Here is a 17,044-nt window from a genome sequence, read left to right as displayed (position 1 = left end):
AGTGCAGGTGAAAAAAGTATGTGAACCCCTAGACTAATGACCTCTCCAAGAGCTAATTGGAGTGAGGTGTCAGCCAACTAGAGTCCAATCAATGAGATGAGATTGGAGGTGTTGGTTACAGCTGCCCTGCCCTATATAAAACACAAACCAGTTCTGGGTTTGCTTTTCACAAGAAGCATTGCCTGATGTGAATGATGCCTCGCACAAAAGAGTGCTCAGAAGACCTACGATTAAGAATTGTTGACTTGCATAAAGTTGGAAAGGGTTATAAAAGTATCTCCAAAAGACTTGCTGTTCATCAGTCTTACGGTAAGACAAATTGTGTATAAATAGAGAAAGTTCAGCACTGCTGCTACTCTCCCTAGGAGTGACCGTCCTGTAAAGATGACTGCAAGAGCACAGCGCAGACTGCTCAATGAGGTGAAGAAGAATCCTAGAGTGTCAGCTAAAGTCTCTGGCATATGCTAACATCCCTGTTAGCGAATCTACGATACGTAAAACACTAAACAAGAATGGATTTCATGGGAGGATGCCACAGAGGAAGCCACTGCTGTCCAAAAAAACATTCCTGCACGTTTACAGTTTGCACAAGAGCACCTGGATGTTCCACAGCTGTACTGGCAAAATATTCTGTGGACAGATGAAACCAAAGTTGAGTTGTTTGGAAGAAACACACAACACTATGTGTGGAGAAAAAGAGGCACAGCACACCAACATCAAAACCTCATCCCAACTGTGAAGTATGGTGGTGGGAACATCATGCTTTGGGGCTGCTTTTCTGCGTCAGGGCCTGTACGGATTGCTATCATCGAAGGAAAAATGAATTTCCAAGTTTATCAAGACATTTTGCAGGAGAACTTAAGGCCATCTGTCCACCAGCTGAAGCTCAACAGAAGATGGGTGTTGCAACAGGACAACGACCCAAAGCATAGAAGTAAATCAACAACAGAATGGCTTAAACAGAAGAAAATACGCCTTCTGGAGTGGCCCAGTCAGGGTACTGACCTCAACCCGATTGAGATGCTGTGGCATGACCTCAAGAAAGCGATTCACACCAGACATCCCAAGAATATTGCTGAACTGAAACAATTCTGTAAAGAGGAATGGTCAAGAATTACTCCTGACCGTTGTGCACGTCTGATCTGCAACTACAGGAAATGTTTGGTTGACGTTATTGCTGCCAAAGGATATTCAATCAGTTATTAAATCCAAGGGTTCACATACTTTTTCCACCTGCACTGTGAATGTTTACATGGTGTGTTCAATAAAAACATGGTAACATTTAATTCTTTGTGTGTTATTAGTTTAAGCAGACTGTGATTGTCTATTGTTGTGACTTAGATGAAGATCAGATCACATTTTATGACCAATTTGTGCAGAAGTCCATATCATTCCAAAGGGTTCACATACTTTTTCTTGCAACTGTATATGCATATAGCACAGGATTCACAGGATAATAGGTGATGATCACAGCTTATCTCTTCCCCCTCCCTGCACAATGACTTCTGCATAAGTTACTAAGCATGTCTAGAAAACTCTCCCATAGAAGTCAATAAACCACCCATTGTGCCTATGATCCATTTGGCTGCAGTAAAACACATCTCTAAATGATGTGAACAGCAACTCAGGCAACATGCCTGCCTCCAAAATCATCTTCTTCAAAATCATCTTCTTCAAAATCATCTTCAATCAGAAAATAAAAGATTAAACAACAGAATATGTTTCACTAGCTGGTTTAAAAGGGGTTGTCCATTATTTCTATAATAATGACCTAACCTCAGGAATGTGAAATCTGATTGTAGTTATGAATCCAGCATATCCATGATAAAGTTGGCTAAGTTGCCCGAGCACAGAGTTATTGATCTTATGGTAGTTCCGATTTACATTTCATTAGTAGTGATGAGCGGCAGGGGCAATATTCAAATTCGCGATATTTCGCGAATATTTGGGCGAATATTCGTCATATTTTCAGGCATTATTTTCTTGATTGCGAAAATTCGCATAGAATTCGCATAAACATTTTCACATAAAAATTTGCATGAACTGGTATTTTTTTTAAAAAATCGAATATTCGCGATTACGAATATATTTTGGGATATTCTAAATATTCGCGAATTCTCGAAGTGCCGATATTCGCGATTAAAATTCGCAATTCGAATATTCGTGATCAACACTATTCATTAGCACATGGCATGTTTAATGCTAGTATGGATATAATTAAAAAGGGTAACTGGTGTTATTATTTAATATCAATAAAAAATATGCATATTTAATTTATGCTCATTCATCAACATGCAGAAAAAGAGCTGAAACATACCTTCTTTCATGTATGAAATCAGTTTAGGAGCAAGCTCATTTGGTTGTCTGGTATTAGTTAGGTATTCCATTATAAAGACTATTGGGGCAAATCTGACCATATTCTGTTCACCACAACCATAGGGCAACTGAACTAATGATTGCAAACTGGCAGCAGATGGTCCCAAAATATCACCTTAAAAGAAAATGTATACTATTATTTCTAGCACATCACCACATTTCTCACATTGTATACTACTTGTGACCCTGGAAGAGTTGCAGAGGAGGTTTAACTGACCATAGCCTCTCCTAAACATAAGATAATGTGTATATATAGACAACTTAATGAGTTAATAAATAATGTGGTAGCACAGATTATAATTGGTCAATGAGACAATGCATATGAATGTTAATGTCACGGATGGTGTACAGGAAACAAGACAATACAATATAAACAATGACTCACTGGATCCACAACTAAGGAACAAAAGGGAGACCCCTGCATGAGACCTGCCGCTCTCCCTTATTGCTCAGCCTATGCGACCACCCCAAAGGTGGATGGGCGCATATCCACGTACCTCGACTATCTTACACCTGAAGACCCTACAATAGTGAGGGGATATGACCACCGGCTCCCTACACAGACACGGAGGGAGTCAGGGTCACCTGGATCCAGAAAACAGAAAATCATAAATACATAAACAGCACTTATCTTGCAGACGACTGGGGACTGTGGACTGAGAACTAGGAACAGCATGCACACACACTCCAGGAAGTTGTATAAGCCGCACACTACTGCATTCTGGGGAGGAACTTAAAGGGCAGCAATCAGTCCAACTGCATGACAGCTGAGATAGACTAACGAAATGAGGAACTCAACCAAAACAAAGAAATTCAAGGAGGAGGATCTTAAAGGCTCCTGTCAGAGCTTTTCAGCAGTCTGGCTGTGACAGTTATACAGGGGATAATCATTATTTTAGGGTAGAATACTTCCGATATATGGCATTTAATAAAGCATGCAACCTTTTTTCTGTTAGAACCTGTATTAAGTCATCTGTCATATGCCTCTGAACGGAATCATATGGCATTTGGAGATACTGTAATAAATTGTGCATAGCCATAATAGTACTTAGCCTTATGACTGTATCTAGGCATAGCGGGAAATTTGCCACATGTGCTATTTCTTGCCACATGAATTCGTTATGCTGCATTTGCACTTATAATGTTATTTTGATATCCATTACTAGAAAATGAGCACACATTGTCAAAAGTTTCTCTGTTCATTGGGTATATTAACAATGGTAGATACAGTGGATATAAAAAATCTACACACCCCTGTTAAAATGTCAGGTTTCTGTGATGTAAAAAAAAAATGAGACAAAGATAAATCATTTCAAAACTTTTTCCACCTTTAATGTGACCTATAAACTGTACAACTCAATTGAAAAACAAACTTAAATCTTTTAGGTGGAGGGAAGAAAACAAAAAAAAAGAAAATAATGTGGTTGCATAGGTGTGCATAAGTGTGCACACACTCTTATAACTGGGGATGTAGCTGTTTTTTAGTATTAAGTGCCTCTGATTAACCCCAAATAAAGTTCAGCTGCTCTAGTTGGTCTTTCCTGAAATTTTCTTAGTCGCATCCCACAGCAAAAGCCATGGTCCACAGAGAGCTTCCAAAGTATCAGAGGTATCTCATTGTTAAATGGTATCAGGCAGGAGAAGTGTACAAAAGAATTTCCAATGCATTAGATATACCATGGAACACAGTGAAGACAGCCATCATCAAGTGGAGAAAATATGGCCCAACAGTGACATTACCAAGAACTGGATGTCCCTCCAAAAATTTATGAAAAGATGAGAAGAAAACTGCTCTGGGAGGCTACCAAGAGGCCTACAGTAACATTAAAGGAGCTGATGGAATATCTGGCAAGTACTGGCTGTGTGGTACATGTGAGAACAATCTCCTGTATTCTTCATATGTCTGGGCTATGGGGTAGAGTGGCAAGACGAAAGCCTTTTCTTACGAAGAAAAACATCCAAGCCAGGCTACATTTTGCAAAAACACATCTGAAGTCTCCCAAAAGCATGTGGGAAATGTTGTTATGGTCTGATGAAACCAAGGTTGAACTTTTTGGCCATAATTCCAAAAGATATGTTTGGCACAAAAACAACATGGCACATCACCAAAAGAACACCATACCCACAGTGAAGCATGGTGGTGGCAGCATCATGCTTTGGGGCTGTTTTTCTTCCACTGGAATTGGGGCCTTAGTTAAGATAGAGGGAATTATGAACAGTTCCAAATACCAGTCAATATTGGCACAAAACCTTCAGGCTTCTGCTAGAAAGCTGAACATGAAGAGGAACTTCATCTTTCAGCATGACAACGACCCAAAGCATACATTCAAATCAACAAAGGAGTGGCTTCACCAGAAAAAGACTTCGGGAGATGCCCTCGCAATCTGACAGATTTGGAGTGTTTTTGCAAAGAAGAGTGGGCAAATCTTGCCAAGTCAAAATGTGCCATGCTGATAGACTCATACCCAAAATGACTGAGTCCTGTAATACAATCAAAAGGTGCTTCAACAAAGTATTAGTTTAAGGGTGTGCACACTTATGCAACTATATTATTTTATTTTGATATTTTTTCTTCCCTCTACCTAAAAGATTTCAGTTTGTTTTTCAATTGAGTTGTACAGTTTATAGGTCACATTAAAGGTGGAAACAGTTCTGAAATGATTTATCTTTGTATCATTTTTTTACATCACAGAAACCTGACATTTTAACAGGGGTGTGTAGACTTTTTAGATCCACTGTAGATGGATAGATAGATAGATAGATAGAAATAGAAAAAATATGGCAGCACTCCGGTCTTGTGAAGAAATTCAGTGACGTTTATTCACACTTATTTGCAATGCAGCATTTCAGCCCTCTCAATGGAGCCTTTGTCAAGCTAGTGAACATAGTGTTCTCAAACATATTTATGTGGGTGAGTCCAATTAAGGTAACATGATTAATCATTAAATACAATTTACACATATCCATATAAAGCATGATAATACAATTCATTACAGTGTATACATATACATGTGCCATTATAGTTCAAACGTAGCGTATATGTCAATGTGAACACAACTTTAAAAACTCATGTTAGATCAGCATAATAACATAAGTATCGCTGATTATTATATAAAGTGCAGCTGTGCCAAAGTGTGTATATATCAAAACAATAAGGAAGAAATTAAAAGAGGGACAAACCCACGTCATGAAAACCGTTAGCGATTCAATGTTGGCGTCCCCTGGCGTCTGGTGCGCAGGCGTCAGTGTATGCCGGTAAAGCGCGAGATCCTGTCAGGTCCCGCGCATGTGCACAAAACGCTCAAACTGGCGTTCGTACGTAGCGCGTCGGGGCCCAGCAGGGCTCGCGAGATCTCTCCACTTCTCGCGCATGCGCCCCGCGTGGTCACAATCAGCACACTGGCAGCACGCCAGTGCGCATGTCTACGGGAACGGAACCAATATTGTTGTTACCATGTCACCATAGCAACCATGTTTGTATGCGATCTTAAGGGTACAGCAACCACCAGGCAGCGGGCAATGTCTATGGAGCAATGCGCACATGGGGGTTAATCCAGTGCGCAAAATTCCATCGTGGCAAGAGTCCCAAGGCTAGTCTTAACCAGGGATCCAGTCACTACACCCCCGTCACTCGTGGCTGTATATGGAATCAAAGTGGAAGTAGACATATATCACTGGCCCATATGTCCATCACTGGGCACATGAACCTGCGTGGGACGGAGGACCAGACACTCTCGTGTCCCATGTCCCCCGCTCCTATATCCACCCACATCGACATCCTTCTGCCCCAATGGGAGACTATCGCAGATAAATAAATAATATTAATAACATTGGCTTCGAATCCCCAACCTGAATAGTGAATGGAGAGATCTACAGAAAAGAGATACACACAAAATTATATTGGTAACAATCGCTTGAAGTTTTCATGTCGGGCGATGTCCTCTCAATTAAGACAAACGTTTCCATCAAGATAATCTATAGGAGACAAGAGAGAGAAAGGAGAATGAATAGAGAATACAGTCTCATCCTATACACTGTCAGACTATAGTCACGCATTCCACTGGTACCTAGTTATATAACCCTAAATTCAACATTAAGTCCATGTGGTTTTAAGGTACGTAATTGGAAAATCCAATATAGTTCTCTCTGTTTCAGTGTGACCGACCTGTCGCCCCCACGACGTGGCATGGCGATCTGGTCGATTACCCTGAACCGCAAATCCTTTTCAGTGTGTCCTGCTTCCGTAAAGTGCTTAGACACTGGAAGATCTAATCTCTTTTTCCTAATAGTGTACCTGTGATGATTCAGTCTGGTCTTAACATCCCACGTAGTCTCCCCTACATAGAGGAGATGACAGGGGCATTCAAGCAGGTACACTACATAAGAGGAATCACAAGTCAGGTGATGTTTTATCTTAAATTCCTCTCCTGTCTGTGGGTGTATAAAACTCGCTCCTCTTAACATAAGAGGGCAATTTACACACCCATGGCAAGGGAAACTTCCTTTCCTGGATGCTCCAAAATAACTGCTGAATGAGATTTTACTGGTACCGATGTCTGCCCGCACTAATTGATCCTTGATGTTACGTGTGCGCCTGTAAGACATCATAGGGGGATTGGCAAATTCGGGAATATCCTTGAAGTTACTGCCCAAAATGGGCCAATGCCCCTTCAGGATCCCTCCGATTTTATCACTCAGGGGTGAAAACCGCGTAACAAAGGGTATGCGTTTTTCATCCCTTGTCCTGTTTGTACATTTCTTCAAGAGGGTTTCCCTGGACTGTTGCATGACCCTTACTTTATGTTGTTCCACCAGTTTACTCGGGTACCCCCTATTAATAAACTTCTGACCCATTGTGGCGAGTCTGTCTGTAACCTCCTCCTCTCCTTGTACAATTCTCCTAACCCTAAGCAGCTGGCTATAGGGCAACGTCCTAACCATGCTTCTGGGGTGACAGCTGTCATATTTAAGTAGTGTGTTCTTGTCGGTTTTTTTAACAAAAAGGTCAGTATGTAGAAAATCCCCCTGTCTACTCACTGTTACATCCAAAAACTCAATCTTGGTTTCTGAGCTGACCAGTGTAAACTTAATCTCAGGGTCAATCCCATTGAGGAAATCACCAAACTGGTGCAGCTCCTCAATGGAGCCCATCCATAGTAGGAAGATGTCGTCTATGTATCGCCACCACCCCAGAACCTGTCTGAAGTGGTGGCTAACATAGACGTACATCTCCTCCATATGGGCTATATAAATGTTTGCGTAATTTGGCGCCACATTTGAGCCCATCGCGGTCCCGCGTAATTGGACAAAGTATTCATCCTGAAACAAAAAATAGTTGCAGGTGAGTACAATGTCCAAGAGTGTGATCAAAAAGTTTTTACACTTTGCGGAGTATGGTGAATCAGCTAGACATCTTCTAACCGCACCTACCCCCCTATCATGTGTAATAGAAGTGTACAAACTAACTACATCAAATGATGCTAAGATGACATGTGCTGGTAGTTGTATTCCACTAATTTCATTCAAGAAATGTGTAGTATCTCTGACATATGATTTCGCTTTTGAGACATATGGCGACAGAATCCTGTCTAGAAATATGGCAATCTGAGAGAAGGGTGAACCAATGCCTGATACTATCGGGCGGCCAGGCGGAGAAACAAGTGACTTGTGGATCTTCGGCAGCATGTATATTACCGGTGTCCTCGGCCGGTCCACATAGAGAAAGGAGTGTAACTTGTCATCGATCACACCCTCCTCTCTAGCGGAATCCAGTACCCCACGAATCTTTTTCAAGAATTCAAACTTAGGGTCACCTGGAAGCCTGCGATATACATTTACATCATTCAATTGCCGATATACCTCATCCACATAGTCAGTTGTGTTCATGACCACCACTGCTCCACCCTTGTCTGCCGGTTTAATGGTCAGACAAGGGTTAGCAGCAAGCTCTTTCAAGGCCTTGGTCTCCTCTCCTCTCATATTCCATTTCATACACATTCCTTCTTCTCCTGAATTCTTTAGTGCCTCTAGCTCAATCCTAACTGCATTGATAAATGTATCAAGGGCAACATGATTAACAATAGGAGAAAAATCACTCTTCACATGTAGTTGTACATTATTAAGTGTAAGCTCTGCATCACCTCTCGACCCCACCACTGAGGCTTCAGTGGACTGTTTGTCAAACCAAATTTTTAACTTAATGGCTCTAAAAAAACGATGCAGGTCAAGCTCTAATTGAAACCAATCAATGCTCCTGGCCGGGCAGAAGGAAAGTCCTTTTTCTAAAACAGACAATTGTATTGGTGTTAACACAACAGATGATATATTTACCACAGTTGTCTCTTCCGCATGGTTCTTTGTGATTTCATCTGGCCTCCCTTTACGCCAACTATGTTGCCTCCTTCCCCCTCGTCTGGTCCGATGGGATCTGGACCCAGACCTAAAAAAGGAATGGTGGTTGTAGGTGTATTAGAGCTGGATGCTGCAACAGCATTCCGGGAATCGTCCATCTCTGGAGCTGTGGAGTTGTTCCTTTGTTTGTAGGGTCCAGTCTTCTTACTCTGGGGAGAGGGTCGTTCTACCCTCTTAGGGCCTTTTCTAACAGTCCTCTGTCCTCCTTGCCAACTGTATACAAAGCCGGTAGTGTAATCTTCCATATCCCTTTGCCACTTTTTCCTCTTAGTAGATTGTAGCGAAATCATTAGTGCATTGTAGCGAAATCATATGTCAGAGATACTACACATTTCTTGAATGAAATTAGTGGAATACAACTACCAGCACATGTCATCTTAGCATCATTTGATGTAGTTAGTTTGTACACTTCTATTACACATGATAGGGGGGTAGGTGCGGTTAGAAGATGTCTAGCTGATTCACCATACTCCGCAAAGTGTAAAAACTTTTTGATCACACTCTTGGACATTGTACTCACCTGCAACTATTTTTTGTTTCAGGATGAATACTTTGTCCAATTACGCGGGACCGCGATGGGCTCAAATGTGGCGCCAAATTACGCAAACATTTATATGGCCCATATGGAGGAGATGTACGTCTATGTTAGCCACCACTTCAGACAGGTTCTGGGGTGGTGGCGATACATAGACGACATCTTCCTACTATGGATGGGCTCCATTGAGGAGCTGCACCAGTTTGGTGATTTCCTCAATGGGATTGACCCTGAGATTAAGTTTACACTGGTCAGCTCAGAAACCAAGATTGAGTTTTTGGATGTAACAGTGAGTAGACAGGGGGATTTTCTACATACTGACCTTTTTGTTAAAAAAACCGACAAGAACACACTACTTAAATATGACAGCTGTCACCCCAGAAGCATGGTTAGGACGTTGCCCTATAGCCAGCTGCTTAGGGTTAGGAGAATTGTACAAGGAGAGGAGGAGGTTACAGACAGACTCGCCACAATGGGTCAGAAGTTTATTAATAGGGGGTACCCGAGTAAACTGGTGGAACAACATAAAGTAAGGGTCATGCAACAGTCCAGGGAAACCCTCTTGAAGAAATGTACAAACAGGACAAGGGATGAAAAACGCATACCCTTTGTTACGCGGTTTTCACCCCTGAGTGATAAAATCGGAGGGATCCTGAAGGGGCATTGGCCCATTTTGGGCAGTAACTTCAAGGATATTCCCGAATTTGCCAATCCCCCTATGATGTCTTACAGGCGCACACGTAACATCAAGGATCAATTAGTGCGGGCAGACATCGGTACCAGTAAAATCTCATTCAGCAGTTATTTTGGAGCATCCAGGAAAGGAAGTTTCCCTTGCCATGGGTGTGTAAATTGCCCTCTTATGTTAAGAGGAGCGAGTTTTATACACCCACAGACAGGAGAGGAATTTAAGATAAAACATCACCTGACTTGTGATTCCTCTTATGTAGTGTACCTGCTTGAATGCCCCTGTCATCTCCTCTATGTAGGGGAGACTACGTGGGATGTTAAGACCAGACTGAATCATCACAGGTACACTATTAGGAAAAAGAGATTAGATCTTCCAGTGTCTAAGCACTTTACGGAAGCAGGACACACTGAAAAGGATTTGCGGTTCAGGGTAATCGACCAGATCGCCATGCCACGTCGTGGGGGCGACAGGTCGGTCACACTGAAACAGAGAGAACTATATTGGATTTTCCAATTACGTACCTTAAAACCACATGGACTTAATGTTGAATTTAGGGTTATATAACTAGGTACCAGTGGAATGCGTGACTATAGTCTGACAGTGTATAGGATGAGACTGTATTCTCTATTCATTCTCCTTTCTCTCTCTTGTCTCCTATAGATTATCTTGATGGAAACGTTTGTCTTAATTGAGAGGACATCGCCCGACATGAAAACTTCAAGCGATTGTTACCAATATAATTTTGTGTGTATCTCTTTTCTGTAGATCTCTCCATTCACTATTCAGGTTGGGGATTCGAAGCCAATGTTATTAATATTATTTATTTATCTGCGATAGTCTCCCATTGGGGCAGAAGGATGTCGATGTGGGTGGATATAGGAGCGGGGGACATGGGACACGAGAGTGTCTGGTCCTCCGTCCCACGCAGGTTCATGTGCCCAGTGATGGACATATGGGCCAGTGATATATGTCTACTTCCACTTTGATTCCATATACAGCCACGAGTGACGGGGGTGTAGTGACTGGATCCCTGGTTAAGACTAGCCTTGGGACTCTTGCCACGATGGAATTTTGCGCACTGGATTAACCCCCATGTGCGCATTGCTCCATAGACATTGCCCGCTGCCTGGTGGTTGCTGTACCCTTAAGATCGCATACAAACATGGTTGCTATGGTGACATGGTAACAACAATATTGGTTCCGTTCCCGTAGACATGCGCACTGGCGTGCTGCCAGTGTGCTGATTGTGACCACGCGGGGCGCATGCGCGAGAAGTGGAGAGATCTCGCGAGCCCTGCTGGGCCCCGACGCGCTACGTACGAACGCCAGTTTGAGCGTTTTGTGCACATGCGCGGGACCTGACAGGATCTCGCGCTTTACCGGCATACACTGACGCCTGCGCACCAGACGCCAGGGGACGCCAACATTGAATCGCTAACGGTTTTCATGACGTGGGTTTGTCCCTCTTTTAATTTCTTCCTTATTGTTTTGATATATACACACTTTGGCACAGCTGCACTTTATATAATAATCAGCGATACTTATGTTATTATGCTGATCTAACATGAGTTTTTAAAGTTGTGTTCACATTGACATATACGCTACGTTTGAACTATAATGGCACATGTATATGTATACACTGTAATGAATTGTATTATCATGCTTTATATGGATATGTGTAAATTGTATTTAATGATTAATCATGTTACCTTAATTGGACTCACCCACATAAATATGTTTGAGAACACTATGTTCACTAGCTTGACAAAGGCTCCATTGAGAGGGCTGAAATGCTGCATTGCAAATAAGTGTGAATAAACGTCACTGAATTTCTTCACAAGACCGGAGTGCTGCCATATTTTTTCTATTTCTATTGAACGGCTCCTATCCAAGAGCAACTGTGGAATTGCACCCGGAATCCAACAGAGTGCTGCTGATTTATTTTCTATTTTTGTATTTTGGACCTATCAGCTTAGCACCTTCTTTTTCTCCTGAAATATGAGCCAAGCTACAGGATGTACACACCAGGACGTCTTCTCCTATACGCAGGAAGATGAAGCACGTATCCTACAGGGTGCCACAAGAGATGTAGCCTTTTTATCAACACCGTCCACATTGGATCTTAAGAAAAGGTATGAGTTATATTCCAAACGACTGATCAATTTGGACTTACATGCAATTATTCTCAGCGAATATCATCATGCACACCGCATACCAAGGGGCATGCGCTCAATTTTGAGACCTGATTTCTTTCCTAATAACCCAGATTTCTGTTCACGGTTCGCACAGATTTCGAACAAATACTCTCTGGATATCATTTTGTTAAATGTTGAATACCTACATAAGGAAATCTGTACCTTGAAAATCAGTTTGGAACAGACAGAAGGGGAATTAAAAGCAATACTAACTACAGAGGATGCAGAGAAATACTTCAGTGATTGTAATTTACACCTGGAGAAATTAAAACAAGATCTACAATCTACTAAGAGGAAAAAGTGGCAAAGGGATATGGAAGATTACACTACCGGCTTTGTATACAGTTGGCAAGGAGGACAGAGGACTGTTAGAAAAGGCCCTAAGAGGGTAGAACGACCCTCTCCCCAGAGTAAGAAGACTGGACCCTACAAACAAAGGAACAACTCCACAGCTCCAGAGATGGACGATTCCCGGAATGCTGTTGCAGCATCCAGCTCTAATACACCTACAACCACCATTCCTTTTTTAGGTCTGGGTCCAGATCCCATCGGACCAGACGAGGGGGAAGGAGGCAACATAGTTGGCGTAAAGGGAGGCCAGATGAAATCACAAAGAACCATGCGGAAGAGACAACTGTGGTAAATATATCATCTGTTGTGTTAACACCAATACAATTGTCTGTTTTAGAAAAAGGACTTTCCTTCTGCCCGGCCAGGAGCATTGATTGGTTTCAATTAGAGCTTGACCTGCATCGTTTTTTTAGAGCCATTAAGTTAAAAATTTGGTTTGACAAACAGTCCACTGAAGCCTCAGTGGTGGGGTCGAGAGGTGATGCAGAGCTTACACTTAATAATGTACAACTACATGTGAAGAGTGATTTTTCTCCTATTGTTAATCATGTTGCCCTTGATACATTTATCAATGCAGTTAGGATTGAGCTAGAGGCACTAAAGAATTCAGGAGAAGAAGGAATGTGTATGAAATGGAATATGAGAGGAGAGGAGACCAAGGCCTTGAAAGAGCTTGCTGCTAACCCTTGTCTGACCATTAAACCGGCAGACAAGGGTGGAGCAGTGGTGGTCATGAACACAACTGACTATGTGGATGAGGTATATCGGCAATTGAATGATGTAAATGTATATCGCAGGCTTCCAGGTGACCCTAAGTTTGAATTCTTGAAAAAGATTCGTGGGGTACTGGATTCCGCTAGAGAGGAGGGTGTGATCGATGACAAGTTACACTCCTTTCTCTATGTGGACCGGCCGAGGACACCGGTAATATACATGCTGCCGAAGATCCACAAGTCACTTGTTTCTCCGCCTGGCCGCCCGATAGTATCAGGCATTGGTTCACCCTTCTCTCAGATTGCCATATTTCTAGACAGGATTCTGTCGCCATATGTCTCAAAAGCGAAATCATATGTCAGAGATACTACACATTTCTTGAATGAAATTAGTGGAATACAACTACCAGCACATGTCATCTTAGCATCATTTGATGTAGTTAGTTTGTACACTTCTATTACACATGATAGGGGGGTAGGTGCGGTTAGAAGATGTCTAGCTGATTCACCATACTCCGCAAAGTGTAAAAACTTTTTGATCACACTCTTGGACATTGTACTCACCTGCAACTATTTTTTGTTTCAGGATGAATACTTTGTCCAATTACGCGGGACCGCGATGGGCTCAAATGTGGCGCCAAATTACGCAAACATTTATATGGCCCATATGGAGGAGATGTACGTCTATGTTAGCCACCACTTCAGACAGGTTCTGGGGTGGTGGCGATACATAGACGACATCTTCCTACTATGGATGGGCTCCATTGAGGAGCTGCACCAGTTTGGTGATTTCCTCAATGGGATTGACCCTGAGATTAAGTTTACACTGGTCAGCTCAGAAACCAAGATTGAGTTTTTGGATGTAACAGTGAGTAGACAGGGGGATTTTCTACATACTGACCTTTTTGTTAAAAAAACCGACAAGAACACACTACTTAAATATGACAGCTGTCACCCCAGAAGCATGGTTAGGACGTTGCCCTATAGCCAGCTGCTTAGGGTTAGGAGAATTGTACAAGGAGAGGAGGAGGTTACAGACAGACTCGCCACAATGGGTCAGAAGTTTATTAATAGGGGGTACCCGAGTAAACTGGTGGAACAACATAAAGTAAGGGTCATGCAACAGTCCAGGGAAACCCTCTTGAAGAAATGTACAAACAGGACAAGGGATGAAAAACGCATACCCTTTGTTACGCGGTTTTCACCCCTGAGTGATAAAATCGGAGGGATCCTGAAGGGGCATTGGCCCATTTTGGGCAGTAACTTCAAGGATATTCCCGAATTTGCCAATCCCCCTATGATGTCTTACAGGCGCACACGTAACATCAAGGATCAATTAGTGCGGGCAGACATCGGTACCAGTAAAATCTCATTCAGCAGTTATTTTGGAGCATCCAGGAAAGGAAGTTTCCCTTGCCATGGGTGTGTAAATTGCCCTCTTATGTTAAGAGGAGCGAGTTTTATACACCCACAGACAGGAGAGGAATTTAAGATAAAACATCACCTGACTTGTGATTCCTCTTATGTAGTGTACCTGCTTGAATGCCCCTGTCATCTCCTCTATGTAGGGGAGACTACGTGGGATGTTAAGACCAGACTGAATCATCACAGGTACACTATTAGGAAAAAGAGATTAGATCTTCCAGTGTCTAAGCACTTTACGGAAGCAGGACACACTGAAAAGGATTTGCGGTTCAGGGTAATCGACCAGATCGCCATGCCACGTCGTGGGGGCGACAGGTCGGTCACACTGAAACAGAGAGAACTATATTGGATTTTCCAATTACGTACCTTAAAACCACATGGACTTAATGTTGAATTTAGGGTTATATAACTAGGTACCAGTGGAATGCGTGACTATAGTCTGACAGTGTATAGGATGAGACTGTATTCTCTATTCATTCTCCTTTCTCTCTCTTGTCTCCTATAGATTATCTTGATGGAAACGTTTGTCTTAATTGAGAGGACATCGCCCGACATGAAAACTTCAAGCGATTGTTACCAATATAATTTTGTGTGTATCTCTTTTCTGTAGATCTCTCCATTCACTATTCAGGTTGGGGATTCGAAGCCAATGTTATTAATATTATTTATTTATCTGCGATAGTCTCCCATTGGGGCAGAAGGATGTCGATGTGGGTGGATATAGGAGCGGGGGACATGGGACACGAGAGTGTCTGGTCCTCCGTCCCACGCAGGTTCATGTGCCCAGTGATGGACATATGGGCCAGTGATATATGTCTACTTCCACTTTGATTCCATATACAGCCACGAGTGACGGGGGTGTAGTGACTGGATCCCTGGTTAAGACTAGCCTTGGGACTCTTGCCACGATGGAATTTTGCGCACTGGATTAACCCCCATGTGCGCATTGCTCCATAGACATTGCCCGCTGCCTGGTGGTTGCTGTACCCTTAAGATCGCATACAAACATGGTTGCTATGGTGACATGGTAACAACAATATTGGTTCCGTTCCCGTAGACATGCGCACTGGCGTGCTGCCAGTGTGCTGATTGTGACCACGCGGGGCGCATGCGCGAGAAGTGGAGAGATCTCGCGAGCCCTGCTGGGCCCCGACGCGCTACGTACGAACGCCAGTTTGAGCGTTTTGTGCACATGCGCGGGACCTGACAGGATCTCGCGCTTTACCGGCATACACTGACGCCTGCGCACCAGACGCCAGGGGACGCCAACATTGAATCGCTAACGGTTTTCATGACGTGGGTTTGTCCCTCTTTTAATTTCTTCCTTATTGTTTTGATATATACACACTTTGGCACAGCTGCACTTTATATAATAATCAGCGATACTTATGTTATTATGCTGATCTAACATGAGTTTTTAAAGTTGTGTTCACATTGACATATACGCTACGTTTGAACTATAATGGCACATGTATATGTATACACTGTAATGAATTGTATTATCATGCTTTATATGGATATGTGTAAATTGTATTTAATGATTAATCATGTTACCTTAATTGGACTCACCCACATAAATATGTTTGAGAACACTATGTTCACTAGCTTGACAAAGGCTCCATTGAGAGGGCTGAAATGCTGCATTGCAAATAAGTGTGAATAAACGTCACTGAATTTCTTCACAAGACCGGAGTGCTGCCATATTTTTTCTATTTCTATTGAACGGCTCCTATCCAAGAGCAACTGTGGAATTGCACCCGGAATCCAACAGAGTGCTGCTGATTTATTTTCTATTTTAGATAGATAGATAGATAGATAGATAGATAGATAAATAGACCTGATGATGGTTGCAACCTGAGATGCAGATGTTGCAGAGCATGTGTTGGTAATTTTCTTTTCTACCGGCAATAATAATTTCCGGTATTTTCCCTTTATGGACCGTTGAGCACTTCCATTGTGGACCACTCATTAGTACCACCTTTAACTCCTGCCCCCTCCCACACTTGTGTTAAGAAAAAAAATATATGAACTCCCCTCATACAGTTTTTTTTTTTTTTTTGCACAACCAGAGAAGGGGGCATTATTAATTCTGGGGGCACTAATGGGGGCATTAGTAATTCTGGGGAGCACTAATGGAGGTGTTACTATTACTGGGGGGTGCTAATCGGAGCATTATTCATTCTGGGAGGCACTAATTGGGGCATTCAAATTATTGGGGGCACTAATGGGGCAGTGCTATTACTGGGGGCTCTAGTGGGGTAATTAATATTACTGGTGGCTCTAAGGGGGGCACTAATATTATTGGGGGCACAAAAGGGGAATTATTAATTCTGGGGGGCACTAATGG

The 17,044-nt window shown here is 42.5% G+C and overlaps 2 protein-coding genes across 2 annotated transcripts in view; one reads left to right on the top strand and one right to left on the bottom strand.

Moving 5' to 3' along the window:
• Window positions 1-17,044, bottom strand: part of CD109 (CD109 molecule) — a 284,990-nt gene that overhangs the window by 80,213 nt on the left and 187,733 nt on the right. The window contains exon 24 of the mRNA XM_040430041.1: window positions 2,318-2,491. Coding sequence (XP_040285975.1) covers window positions 2,318-2,491 — 174 coding nt within the window. The remainder of the gene's footprint in view (window positions 1-2,317; window positions 2,492-17,044) is intronic.
• On the top strand, window positions 11,901-15,403 carry LOC120998125. Its single transcript, XM_040428653.1, has 2 exons — window positions 11,901-12,847; window positions 15,203-15,403. Coding segments are annotated over exons 1-2 (837 nt in total). The 5' UTR covers window positions 11,901-12,011; the 3' UTR covers window positions 15,204-15,403.

Source organism: Bufo bufo, chromosome 4 (genome assembly GCF_905171765.1).
Source record: "Bufo bufo chromosome 4, aBufBuf1.1, whole genome shotgun sequence".
In the NCBI taxonomy this organism is placed as follows: Eukaryota; Metazoa; Chordata; class Amphibia; order Anura; family Bufonidae; genus Bufo; species Bufo bufo.
This window is presented reverse-complemented; position numbering and strand designations above follow the sequence as displayed.

Bases quoted from the DNA above. Each gene is read 5' to 3' on its own strand.
- LOC120998125 (XM_040428653.1), top strand. From the start codon at position 12,012: ATGAGCCAAGCTACAGGATGTACACACCAGGACGTCTTCTCCTATACG.